Source organism: Anastrepha ludens, chromosome 4, assembly GCF_028408465.1.
Source record: "Anastrepha ludens isolate Willacy chromosome 4, idAnaLude1.1, whole genome shotgun sequence".
Taxonomy (NCBI): domain Eukaryota; kingdom Metazoa; phylum Arthropoda; class Insecta; order Diptera; family Tephritidae; genus Anastrepha; species Anastrepha ludens.
In genome coordinates this window covers 129,394,171-129,408,788 of record NC_071500.1, presented here as the reverse complement: position 1 = coordinate 129,408,788, position 14,618 = coordinate 129,394,171, and the positions used below count along the sequence as shown (strand labels likewise).

The 14,618-nt window shown below is 37.8% G+C and overlaps 1 protein-coding gene across 3 annotated transcripts in view; it reads right to left on the bottom strand.

The window, feature by feature from the left end:
* Nucleotides 1-14,618, bottom strand: part of LOC128861190 (uncharacterized) — an 86,732-nt gene that overhangs the window by 6,311 nt on the left and 65,803 nt on the right. For 2 of the 3 annotated variants that reach the window (XM_054099142.1, XM_054099144.1), the window contains 2 exons: nt 12,700-12,845; nt 4,760-5,134 (listed from right to left, as the gene is read on the bottom strand). In XM_054099142.1, the coding sequence (XP_053955117.1) occupies nt 4,760-5,134; nt 12,700-12,845 (521 nt within the window). Of the gene's footprint in view, nt 1-2,805; nt 3,043-4,759; nt 5,135-12,699; nt 12,846-14,618 lie in introns of those variants that run through there. The other variant, XM_054099143.1, reaches the window with a different exon arrangement.

The window sequence follows — 14,618 nt, the reverse complement described above, 5'->3', positions numbered from 1 at the left end:
AACAAACGATGAAAATGTCACAATTAGAGAAGTTGCTGAGGACGTCGGCATATCGGTTGGCTCATGCCATGTAATCTTTTCGGAAATTTTGGGCATGAAGCGTGTGGCAATGAAGTTCGTTCCAAAATTGCTGAATTTTTACCAAAAATAACGTCGCATGAGCATCGCTTAGGAATTGTTGAATGACGTCAACGATGATTCAGATTTGCTTACGCCGAATCATGGGTATATGGTTATGACATCGAAACCAAAGCATAATCGTCCCAATGAAAATGTTCAGGAAAGCCAAGGCCAGAAAAAGCCGGCCAAGTTTGATCAAATGCCAATGTTTTGTTCACTGTTTTCTTCGATTACCATGGCGGAGTACATCAGGAGTTCTTTCCACAAAGTCGTACGGTAAATAAGGAAGCAATACGAAAAATGCACCTGCTTACTCATCTTTGCTTGTGAGAGATTATTTGGCCAAAAACCACACCGTTATCATGCCCACTAGACTTGGCCCCCTGTGAATTTTTCCTGTTCCCAAGATTGAAGAGTCCCATGAAAGGACGATTTGGAGTTTTGCGACGATTGAGGAGATAAAACCCGAATCGCTGAGAGCTCAATGTCATACCAAAAAGTATAATACATAACAGAACTGCTTGGAGATTGGAAAAACCGCTGGCACAAGTGTATTATATCTGATAAAATAGAAATTGATGAATAAATAGATATTTTTTGAAGAAAATGAAAATTCAACTTAGCTTTATAACACACCTCGTATATCATATATAAGTATACGTCGAAACCCTTATAGATATGTTAAGTAATAATGTATTGTTTGGCTACCCCTTTGTAGTAGGAAAACTGCTTATTAGAAAAACACTTATGAAATTATGGAAAGTAAAAACATAGGAAGATGGTTCCATATGTAGAAGTCCACGCAGGAGTGGTCAGGACGATTCTCCTGCATACAGCTCAAGCAGCTTACAACGTCCGGGATTACTGATTTTTTCAGGTTTTAAAAAATTGAATATCCTAAATCCATAAGCTCATAGTTCGACAAACAATTGTGATAACCAAAGCCATACAGAAATAAAATAACCTTAACTTAGTATTTTGATTTTGCACTGGCTCGTGTACCACTCCGCACACTAACACACTTTTAAAACAGCTTTTACACGCGGAGCGATGTTGACTGCACCGCTGTTGCCAGGAACTGGGACCGGTTTTTAATGGAAGGGGAAGGTCCAACGATCATTTTCCCCCACCAGCCGATTCGGTTGATCGCTTGGGAGACGCTCCGCGCGGGAAGGCTCATTACTTTTCAATCAAACACTGTACCTATTTCGCGCGTTCTAATATATAAAAATAAAAAGATTATTGGATAAGTTTTAAATTAGCACAAATTCAAAGCAAAAACAAATTTTTAAAACATTTTATATTTATAGATGCATGAAATCAAATAATCCTAGCTGAATTAATGCAATGAAGTTGAGTAAAATCATTAATTGTACTGTTATAATTGTGAAGTTTCGCGAACCGACTGGCAACAATTGCAAACGAGATGCCAAAACAAAAACATTAATTAGCCTTGATGGCGACAGCAGATAGTGAGACAGTGCACGCCTATCCTCTGGGTAGCTTTCGAACACCCGTTCGGGAGTGAGCTAACGTGAGAAGGCGCAGCATTCGAGGATAGCTGGTTATGCGCTGGGTTTGGGACCCGCCACTTAAAAATCCCCCCCCCCCCCCAATGAAAAGATTAAAAAATCCTCGAATGAGACCTCCCTATACTAATGACGACCACTGCAAACGAAATAAGGATTACGATTTGAGGGCATGCACCTGGAATGTCCGGTCCCTTAATGGGGAAGGTGCCTTTGCCCGGCTGGTTGATGCCCTCTTGAGAGTAAAGCCGACATCACTGCCATTCAAGAGATGCGATGGACGAGACAAGGCAAGAAAAGCGTAGGACCTTGTGACGTCTACTACAGTTGCCATGTAAAGGAGCGCAAATTCGGTGTCGGATTTGTTGTGGGAGAGAGACTTCGTCGCCAAGTACTGTCGTTCACTCCGGTGGAATAGTTTCTAGATCCGACAGCTCGTATATTCTGCCGAGTTCTGTTGTAGCAGCTGCTTACTAGTCACCTGTAGTCTCCGTCTAACACATATAGCGGTAGACCCAGAAAGCGTGCACTGTCTCACTATCTGCTGTCGCCATCAAGGCTAATTAATGTTTTTGTTTTGGCATCTCGTTTGCAATTGTTGCCAGTCGGTTCGCGAAACTTCACAATTATAACAGTACAATTAATGATTTTACTCAACTTCATTGCATTAATTCAGCTAGGATTATTTGATTTCATGCATCTATAAATATAAAATGTTTCAAAAATTTGTTTTTGCTTTGAATTTGTGCTAATTTAAAACTTATCCAATAATCTTTTCATTTTTATAGAACGCGCGAAATAGGTACAGTGTTTGATTGAAAAGTAATGAGCCTTCCCGCGCGGAGCGTCTCCCAAGCGATCAACCGAATCGGCTGGTGGGGGAAAATGATCGTTGGACCTTCCCCTTCCACTAAAAACCGGTCCCAGTTCCTGGCAACAGCGGTGCAGTCAACATCGCTCCGCGTGTAAAAGCTGTTTTAAAAGTGTGTTAGTGTGCGGAGTGGTACACGAGCCAGTGCAAAATCAAAATACTAAGTTAAGGTTATTTTATTTCTGTATGGCTTTGGTTATCACAATTGTTTGTCGAACTATGAGCTTATGGATTTAGGATATTCAATTTTTTAAAACCTGAAAAAATCAGTAATACCGTGAAATATAGTATATAGAATAAAGAACTTAACTCTAATTGATTCATTGTTTGACGTATGTTATCGTAATATCTAGTTTATCAATTCAAAACGTCAGTAAAGAAAAAACTACGAGTCTCTTAAATTATGGTAGTAACGGCTCTATTGATGATTAAGATTTTGTTCGCTAACAAAATCTTCCATGTGGTTCAAACCATCTGGGCGTACAAATACGTGCGTAACTGCTGATGTATGGTCAGGTCAAGCTGAAAGAAATAATTTTTTGGTTACGCTAGCCATTGGTTATATGCTGACAATTTAGCAAGGAAATCTCTCACACTAACTTGTCGACGGTTCATTTTTTTTGTTGATCGCGTGACTAAGATGATATGCGACATAAGCAAGCAAATAAATTACCAGTTGAAAAAATTCTTTACATGATCATTGATAATTAGTCAAACTTCATTAAATTGTTTGAAGAATTTGGAGTTAAATTGAGTTAATGTATCTGATATCATTAACCTATTTATTCGCAATATATTGAATATCAACTATTGTTGATTTTCATTGTTTTAAGACTTACAAGTGTACATGAAGAGTCTGACTCTGGTTCCGATTAAGATAATTAAATGGTGGGATTAGCTCTTAAATTTCGACCCCTACTGCCGAGGCATTTTCGAGTGAGCCGCACCTTAAATCTTCTGGCTACAACTAACTTGAGAACCCCACTGCTATATATGTATATACATATGTATATTTGACGAGGAAATATATATTAAGGTAAAAAATACCGCCATGGTAGAACGATCATTTTTACATTTGCAACTTCAGCAATTTCTGAACCACGCCGTCCATCGTTGGGTTATAAAAGCGAATTTGTTATTTGTAACTTATATACGAAACATTGTGAATGGTAATATTATGCTATTTCCATCCAACACCTAACCCGTTCTCCTACATTCCTCTCAGGAGGTCCTGTCACGACTTTTCCCAAATATAGCAGTATTTTCCATTCATAACAGATATATGAATCAACAAGTAGTGAAAATTGTAAACCATATTTCTCCAGTTTCGATGGGACCAGGAATCTCAGTACAGAAATATAGTCATTAGGATTTTTCCCAAAGGTTTCTAGTTGCTGCAAATTTGTCACCATTTTTATGACCGCGTGGATAAGCACATCCAAAACGAATGATTTTGTGGATATACATATAATTGATAATTTATTGTTCAGACCTGATTGACCAAAAACCGTAGGCAAGCCATTATTACTAATATAATAACTATTTAAAATAAAAAATGTATATTCGAAAGATGCATTTCGACAAATAAAAAAAAAAACATAAGTATGAAAATCGAGTCGCGAATTCCATGCACCTTGGCACTAAAACATTTAAAATTACATGTACCAAATGATGATAGCTCGAAACACGAAGATTTTGAATTTCTCATGGCGTACTTGAACTTTTTTTTAACATAACATAAAAAATGTAATGCATCATTTGTGATGCAATCTCCGGTTAACGGCGAAATTCCCTATTATTTCCATGTCGCTCTATGTAATATGTACATTTGTAATAATTTATTTTTTTGTTTTGCCCAAAATATATATATAAATGCATTCAATAAAGAATATTCGGTCAAATACCACGTTTTTTTATTCCTGTCTTAAAATTTTTACTGAGCTGTTACATGTTTAGGTAGTGAAGCGAAAACTTTGGAGAATGCCCAATGTATTTTCTAAGATATCATACAACCACTGGCCATATCTTTGATTTTATTATTCTTGAAAATAAATGCATATAGTTTTTGCATACTTTGAAAATTCGTAGTAAACTTAAAAACATGCGAGATAATTTAATTATCTATCTATCATTTAATCCTATGAATTAAGTTAAGTCTAGACTAACTGAGCTTAAATTATTATGTCGCCATAGGCGCTGTGGTTGAAACAAAAAAGGCTTGAACTATTTATAGACCTACCAGGTGTGTTGGATATGCTTCTGTCAGCGCATGTCTTTTTGTGGCTTAGTAAATTGATGTTATTTATTGGCATTATTCGGGTTTGATACCAAGTAACTGTGTTTTTATCAAATTTGAGTGCCTCCCATGGCATAGACCATCGTCTCATTTGATTTTCGACATCTGTTGTATTATCATCTATTACCTCTCCTGCGGCGGCTTCAGACCATCTACGCTGACCGTTTAAAGGAAATAAGGGAATATTCAATGGAGATCTCACACCTCTGCAAAAAGGACTCTTCATAGCAAGTAAGTGCCCTGGATTTGGTAACGGCCCTTTTGTATTTTCAAAAATAGCCTGCAGCGGCGACGTTCCCCGAATTTGGTCCATGGAGTCTATAAAAGAAATAATATAATACAATTTTAAGTTTACGATATAAATTGTCTTGCGATTATATTCAAGAGAACTACAATGTGTAGCATATGTTGTTCTTACACAAAACTTCCATTATGTGTAGATCAGACTCAATTGCAAGGGTAAATGTATATAGTAAAAACGTAGATAGCTGTTACTGAGTAATGTAGATCGAAAACTCACTAACGTAGACAGGGTCGTAGCTGTAAAAGTTTGTGGCAAACTTGTTTTTACCGTAAAACAGAATCATGTAATTGCTCTTGTCAAGACAAACCTAAACCACTCTTTACAAGTTTTACGGCCAGGACCCAAATGCTAATGACTCAGAAATACCACCGATTTTTCAGCAAGTGGGGGGAAACACTCAACGTACAGAGTCTTTGACGTTTGATTTTTTTTTTCAGGGGAGGCCAAAGGGCGTCTCACCATTATATATGGCTGTTCGGCTACGGTGGCCGCCGCATTATAGTATTTATGCTTGTAAAATATCGCAAACTAAAGAGACCACGACTCAAATTCATTTCAATTATCTACGCTTTTAAAGCAAAGTATAAAATATTTATACAACAAACAACCAGTTTTCTAGAGAATCACATATTTGTAAAATGTATTCAGCAAAGCGTGATTGGATTTGACAGAGCTCTCACAAGACGAATTAAGAGTACAAGCCGAAAAGGAAATTGTAAAAACAAACTTTAATTTGAATTATTACGCTCCGGTTAAATCTATTTAAAAACAAAAATTGATATTGTAAATCTTTTAATCGCGACATTCTTCCATTAACGTAAAGACGAACTGTTTTCGTTAGTTATTTTTAGTGCCTTATTTCTGACAGACCGCCATTTCGTCTTTCAGATGTTCATCAGGCCAGGGGTTGGCACTGTTGTCAAGTACACAAACGAGTTCCTGGGTGCGCTCACATAAAGTGAGAGAATTCCGCTTCTTATTATCTATGGTTAGGCGACAACGAGGAGAGACTGTGTTTATTGTTTTCATATATCACCTACACAATCTCAGTCTATTCGTAAACAAACTGCTGTCATGACCCCAGTTACGTCAGCCAATCAGCTGATTCTTTCAAATTCGCTGAAAGCTGGTTAATGACCTAATATAGGCCACATCTTCTGAGTTTTTTCCCCATGGTTTTCCATAGTATGTTGTTCTTTTGACTATAAAGCGAACTTCGCCAAGCTTTTTACTTTTACAATAGCTTCACACTGTTTGTTTTTTCGTTGTATAAAACAATGCGGTCAGTGCAGTTACTTGACTTGTAAATTTGTTATAAATTGCGAAGCTTTTTTTCTGTTATCCTAAATTAATTACTCCCGCGAATCCTGAGCTATCACTTGTAACTAAATAATCAATTGCATATACATAAATAAAACAGCAAAACTGTATATGGCAGATTAAAAAATCTATTTAATTTTTATTTTTTGTTTTATAGAAATTACAATACATTTTGTTTAAACATCTAAATCGTATTTTGTAAACTTAGTCTATTAAAATTTTAATTTGAACAAGCCTTTATTTGTGTTACCATATCAACTATGTATTCACTTACACGATCACGCCCCGTATCAACAATGCTGCTAACATTAACATATATCAGGATATACCTTACAAATTTCACAAGGACAACAGCAAGTAAAATAAAAGTAAATATGAATTGCGCTTTACACTCCATGTCATTTCCTTCATATGTCATAAGTAAAAATCTTTTTGTTTATGTACTTGTACGACATCCACATAGCCGGGGGTGTACGTAAGAGGAAATATTATTTGAATGAAAGTAGAGGTGAGTATTCCCTTGTTTAGGCTACGATGCAAAGTAGCCCTAAAGCAATTTGATTGGTTGAAAGTCAGACTAAACCACGCTATGCTTCTTGTAAATTGCTGCTGATGGTTGGCATAAATAATTTGCACTACAAGGTATGATAGTCCGGAAGCCAGGGGTCATTTTGACCTCATCATTTCATGCCGACTAAACCACGCTATGCTTCTTGTAAATTGCTGCTGATGGTTGGCATAAATAATTTGCACTACAAGGTATGATAGTCCGGAAGCCAGGGGTCATTTTGACCTCATCATTTCATGCCGACTGATTTTAATACTATATAGCGGTGGGAAGACCTTCAGCCGAAGCAAGAATGTATCATTGCGTTCATACATAAATATTCATTTAAATTCATACACTATAAATGCAGCTGACCATCATTATTATATTTTCCTATGAGTCCAAAATTATGTAAAAAAATTCAATCGGCATAAAGTAGTTTTACTTTTTAATTTATTTTACAAGTTCGCCTGTTCTGCTGACATATTTTCCCCCCTCTACGACGCAGCTGACTATTTTTTTTTATTCTATTAAATGTCAACAATACACAAAACACATTTTAGCCGGTATTAAATGAGTTGTTAAAATTTTTTTTTCGACACGTTTCGCAGCATCCCACGCACGTACCTACCGCTACTGGACCAGCTGACGGTTGGTTTCGTCATCAATTGGATAGCGCTGCCTTCAGTATTAAAATCAGTCGGCATGAAATAATGAGGTCAAAATGACCCCTGGCTCCCGCATTAAAAATTATGTAAAAAATTTCAATCGGCATAAAGTAGTTTTACTTTTCAATTTGTTTTTACAAGTTTACCTGTTCAGCTGACGTGCTTCCCCCCTCTACCGCGCAGCTGAATATTTTTTGAAGTGAAAACTTCTTTAAAATCGTTGGGAGTGACTTCAGACTAGATGAAACGAAAAAGCGACACTAAAAAGAGACATACATATAGATCTTATGGTATATAGCCTGCGAGAGAATGAGATAGAACCCAGTTATACAGCGTTCCCTATTCTCCGTCTCCTCTTTGTGCGGTGCTTCGTAGCCTCCCCACTCTTGGCTACGAAGCGTTATATGTTGATATACGTATATGTGTGTGGCTGCGTACTGCTGAGCCACGCTAGTATAGTGAGTATTGTAGTATGTATACTACACTGCCTATTACTTGCTTTGGTGTTTAGTTCAAGCGTCATACGTATGTATGAATGCTAGTACGTTTGTATGTATGCTAGAATCACTGTCTGTTCAGCTCTTTAAAGTGGGAGAAATATGTGCATGCGAAACCAGATTGAGCAATGGAAAAACAGTTTTAATTGTGGCAATTTATATTTCACCGAATCAATCAATAAATAGCATCACGGAATTCATTCACGAAAAATTAATAAAGTATACACCAGAAGTATCGCGGATACTTAGAAAAGATTACGATAAAGTTCCAATGATTTTAAGTGGCGATTTTAACGTAAATTTTGCATTGGACACAGCGGTTCCTTTAATTGACTTTCTTAATAGAACATTCAATTTAAAAATGTGTAACAATCGCACTGAATCGACAACACGATCAAAAACAACAATTGTCGCGGTATTTCAAAGATATGTTGACAACATCGAAACCAAAGCATTTGTATCATATTTTAGCTATCATAAGCCACTCGTATCATTTGTTGAAATTGAAAACATTGAGGATGAATAATAATAAAATGAAGAAAATAAAATCTGAACTTTATAGCAATATTATAATGAACCTATAATTATCCCGCTCCTAATGCTGCTTTCGTCTCATTCTCTCTCACTTTGTTTACGGAAGGTTTCACTTCTATCGCGTCTATTCCTGGTATTTTTTTTTATTCTACTAAATGTCAACAATACATGAAAAAAATATCAGCCGGTATAAAATGAGTTGCTAGAAATTTTTTTTCGACACGTTTCGTACCCTCCCGCAATCACACCCACCGCGGGTGCGCCAGCTGACGTTCACTTTCGTTATTCATGAAAGCTATATCACAAGTATACTCAAGACTTTAACGATATAAAAACGCAGTCCAAAATCGACCCTGGCTACCGGACTATGACTAAAACACAAAATGCAGGTAGGTTAGGTTAGGTTTTGGTGGTGGTCGGTCTGCACGACCAACTCACTTAGACCTTACAGGTCCGTTGTGATACCACTGTGCTATACGGGAACCTCATTTATCTTCCTTCGTGGAACAATTTTGAGGCTCTTATGAAACATAGTATTGATGCCAACCCCACGCCAGACAGTTCTGTAAGAGAATTAAAATAGTATTTACCTAGACAACCTGCTCTGATTTTTTCCTCTTCCTCATCTCTGCAACTTCTGCAATATGCATAGGAGAAAACTCCTAGCCTCGAGGAATGCCTACCAAATAGCCAGTGACCGGTTAAACAAGCCACGACGCTCGAGATATTGTCTCTTGAGAGACTAAGCAATTCCTTTGTTATTTTCTTGTTTATTTGCGGCCATAGTAGCCTAGCTGTTAGACACGTATCTTCAAGGTTGTCAAGGATTTATCCTGAAGAAACTTCAGAATATTTTAATTTGAAAATTTTTGGCGGTTATAAAAGCATCCTTCAAGAACGTAACGAAATTTTTTATTTATGAAAATGTTGAATATAGAGCGCGCTGCAGGCGATTTCTGGAACCTCCTTTAAAAAAAGACGATTTACGGTGTACATCGTAACTCAGGATTGGATTATCTGAAATCAAAAAACCAAACAAATTTTGTTAATATATTAGATTATCTAGTAATTAATCGTTCGGCTAATCAAAATAGTGAATTTCACAAAATGGCAGCTTTTAAAAGAAATGATTTCGATTTTTACGTTAAAATTTGGCCGTAAATTGATTATAAAATGGAAAATAAGTATCAGATTTACAAAAGGAACGATTAATTACTAGAAAATGTATCTTTAAAGATTGAGTTAAAACGGTTGACCGATCAAACAAGCCGTTTTCGAGATATCGTGTACACCGACTTGAAAAATGCCGTTTTGAAAAAAACACGTTTAAAGTTTCAATACCTACCTTAAAACGTGCCGAGGCATCTCTACATATTTAGGTATAACTCCGAAAGTATTGCTTAGATCTACTTCAAATTTCGTGCGTATACTTTTGAATATATGTGCATTACAAAAATGCAATTTTTGAAAGTCATTACTGCGTATAACCCCATAATGTGGTTTTTTATTATTAGTTTACTCGTGGGCATCGGTATACCAATGGTACTTTTATCACTGAGCAGTTGGAGAGCAGTACCTTTTCTGGCTAGCTCATCAGCTTTACAGTTTCTCTCAATATCTTTATGCTCCGGAACCCAAATAAGGCTGACTTTGAATAAGTCACTAATATCATTTAGAGCTGCCCGGCATTCCTGTGCAACCTTCGATCTTAGTAAAGCCGCATTCATTGATTTGATGGCCGCTTGGATATCCGAGAATGTATAGTCGTTTTTGTTACGGCGTGTGTATTTAGATATGTAGCTACTTCTTTTATAGCTAGTACCTCTGCCTGATGGACGCTGCAGTAGTCTGGTAGTCGAACGGATAGTTCCAGTCCTAATTCCTCCGAGAAAACTCCATAGCCAACCTTATCGTCTAGCTTGGAACCATCTGTATAAAAGTTTAATTCCCCCCTTCTCCATGGCCATGGTGTCTGCCACTCCCTTCTTGACGGTATACTCGTCTTGAAGAGCCTTTCAAAGGTGAGTCTAGGGATAGAGTAGTCTATTTCTTGTTTGTGACTCTTCAGAGAGTGCAAAATAGATGCGTGGCCAAACCACCGGTCTTTCCATAGCGTCATACTTTTGAGTCTGAGCGCTGAGGTGACGTGTTTTTCTACCAAATTTAGTTAGTTTTTCCGCGTGTTTGCCGATCGTTCAGTGACCGGTAGACACAGCAACGAGTTTGGAAATTGAATGGCAAGGAGTCCAAAGGACTTTCTGAGTCCTCCGTATATTGTACTGGGGCCAAAGGGCATATGAAGGAATGGAGCTCCATCTTTTCTGCGCTTTCCTGAGAAATAATTTGTGCAGTTACCCTTTAACAACAATCAGGGGTACTTGTTTTCTGAAGCATCACAGGCAAGATATCGTCAGAACCAGAAGATTTTAAATGGAAAACTATTTGTTGCCCACGTGATTCCATCAACTGACAGGATAGATTCCAGGGAAACATCGAGTAGCCCTAAATGTTGATTTTTTATTGAAATCCCTATTGAACAGAGACCAGTCGGTTATTTTAAGGTTCCTGTGAGGAGATATGGTTTCCCGTGCGAAATTGATTTCGAAAAGGATCTACCTATGATTTCTCTGAGAAACCTTCCAAATATTAACCCTAATGGCAGGCGAATTAATCGGGAGAGTGATATCAAGAACCTCCTCCCAACCGTTTGATGTTTCCGATGCTGGAAATATAAACGTGGGAGTGTGGCCCTTATTCTACCATAAATAAAGAGATTACGGCTAATATTGAAATCAAAAAGAGACTCAACTCGATCATTTATCTCGGTATGTCTCGCATTGGCGTCGCAGGCGATGAGGATGGCCTCTTTATTAAATGAAGGTGAGCCCACCAAACACCCCACCTTCTCAAGAGGTGCTGCATATTCGTGAGCCATGTGTGCAGAAATCAAATAGTAGCAGCGGCCAGTAGATGCTTCTACACGCACCAATGTCACGTCTGGCGAGCTGAAATAAGAATACCTCGAATACCTTCAGGGGTTCTACAGAAATAAGCAGCAGTGCAGTGGAGCTGTTTTTCTGAGGTTCCTCCAACTAGATCATAGACCAGTTGTCAAATGAACCTCAGGGTTTTGAAGCTTGAGGGCGTGGGGGATCTTCGAACCCTCACCTTCGGTAGCCAAATGCCGGCTCTGGGTCTTCGAGGGAAGTCTCCGAAGCAGGGATGAGCTTAAGCGAGATCCCCTCCCAGGCATTGCTGCAACGCATTTCTCCAGAAAACCCCTGGAGAACTCATCGGAGAACAACATCACACTTGGTCACCTTACAGCCAAGACAGAAATAATCGTTTTGCCATTTGAGCTTAAGAAGCAAAAACACAATACATTGTTTTTGTACTATTACTATCACCTTGAATGGATTCGGTTTGCTTGGAAATGAATTACATTCCTGTTCGAGCATCGTCGGTCTCTCAAAGGCCATCCTGCGCATCTTATTATTTTGCTTGCATCTCTTTGTAAAGGTTCTTGTCGCCATCACCGTCACCCAAAAGATGTTGCCAGGAAGTTGAAATATTTGATCGAATGTACTCAATTTGAGAGACTTCGACGGGATGTAAATATCTTGTTTCGTAGCATCAAGTTTCTACATATAAAGATTTACTAGTATGCCTGGATTGAATAACGTGAATTTAATGCGATCATTCATAACAGCAGCTGATATTGTCGAACATACTATTCGAAGTGTACCTAGGACTTATTTAAATAAGACTTTATAAATAGCTTGAAGCTCTGACGGAAGGTTATATGAGTGATAGAAAGTGGAGTTTATGTTACATTTGAAGGTGGTTTATAATTGTTATATATGTACAACCTGTGACTTATAGTTGAGCATTTAAAATAAGGAAGTGTAGAGGGAATACTTACTCAACCCCTACAAAAATATCTGTATTTCATGTAAGAATGTGCAAACAATCAAGAGTATTTTATATTCAGTATTAGAAAATATTTCACTCACGTGCTGGTTGATCTAATTGCTGACTAGTTAAAGAACCATGTGAATGTGGACGCTGATCCGTTATGGAGTTACCTCTAGAAGTTTCCGCTTTGTAAGCTCCACCCATATTCGGTGAAGGGGTTTGAGAACGCGGATCAGTGTTTGATCTACAATACAAATACTTATAAAGTGTGAAGTACGGTAATACATACTTATGAGCATTGAAAAAAAAAATTATGATTAAGAATTAATGACTTTCACAAATTTTCAAATATAATTTAATATAAATAATCAAAATAAACCAAAGCGTAAGTAATGTAAGAGTCAGACATCAAAAATGAGATCGCCAATAAGGTCAGCGGTATAATTTTCTTATTTTTCCTATTGATTATCCACGCCACCTAATACTTTGTTAACACATAACTTCTGATGTTCATTGAAAATTATAACAAAAAGAAGAGGTTGGTTATGTGGGTTAGATGCATTTTTACCGTATTTGATACTCGGAAACCCCACGTTGTATAGAAGGAAGTAGATCTTGAGACTGCTTGCTGTAGGTTTTGAAGCAGCGTCACAGTTACAGTCAATGCAGAGCGCTACAAAAGCAAGTTAACCATTGGAATAATTGGATGTTGGCGAGTTTTGATTTCAGAAAGACTGTGCTAAGTGCAGGCCGCCCTTCAATAGAAACTTTATACATAAAAGTTTGAAAATCATGTGATCAGCCGTTGATCTTGGTTAGTCTTTCGGAGCTTCGATTGACCTTTTTTTGCGCTATCGCAAAAAATGTTATCCTGACAATCCGGAAATCATACAAACACCCAGTACCAAGAGCTGAACAATTAACTCAATTTGTAACAAAAAACAACAGTTGTTGCTTGAATCTCAATTACTCTGGTATTATTCTCGTTCATTCACAATCAAGCACTTCGCAAGTCGGGTGTTCGCATTTCCCTATTTTCAACCCTATTTTGAACAGCTATATATACCCGGGTCCCGAAAGCAATTGGGTTGTATAAAAATTTACTTCACCGAAGTTCCTGCTGTACCATTTAGCGACGTCTTTTATTAGACTAGCCGTCCATCTGCCGCGTGTTTCGTTTGTCTAACGATCTTGCCATAGCCTTATAGTTTCGATTTTTATTTCGCGAGCTGCAGATTTGCTTACTCCTTTTTTCATCCTCTCGTTCTTTAATGCCCAAAACTTTTATGGTGCTAGCGTGGTAGCCATCACTATTTCCCCGTTTTCTTTGGGTTGATCCCCATATGTTTGCCATCCGTCTATTGCGTGGGGATGCCATCTTGGCGGCTTTCTCTGCTGCATATATTATTTGAGCCCAGGAAATTAGTCTTGGGTCCAGCCTTATGCCTGGGTACTTTATAACCTTTTTTGTGGCTACCGTTTTTGAGCAAGTTTGCATGCTAACATCTAACGGGTTAGAAATATTAGCTCCGCTTTCTCGCTAATTTGAGGTCACGTGAATCTAGCCACGTTTGTGGATGTTCCATAAGTCGGGACCAAGAATTATCTTTGTGCCGCTCCGGGAGTGACGTTTGATAGACGAGCGTATGGTCGTGCAATTAAAATCTCCTCATGCGCTACAGGTATGCCGGAATTTTTAACCTTAGCTCTACGACGGCTAATATGTCCGCCCATCATAAGCCGTTGAAAGCGTTCCTTATATCTAAGGTGGCTAGGGGGACTCTACTTCCGGATTGAATACTGTCCTGAAGCGCTGCTCCTACGCTGTTTATGAATATAAATATCAATGATGTTACAGCAGAAACGATTATTTCTTTTGGATCCGTAAATACAAACTTGGTTGTATCAAATTTATTTATTTGACATACATTTCATATTGTGACAGTTTTAATAACGGAGACCTTGAGTCATTTCAAAAAACAACAGTAATTGCCTAAAACGTATAGCTTGAAAGATG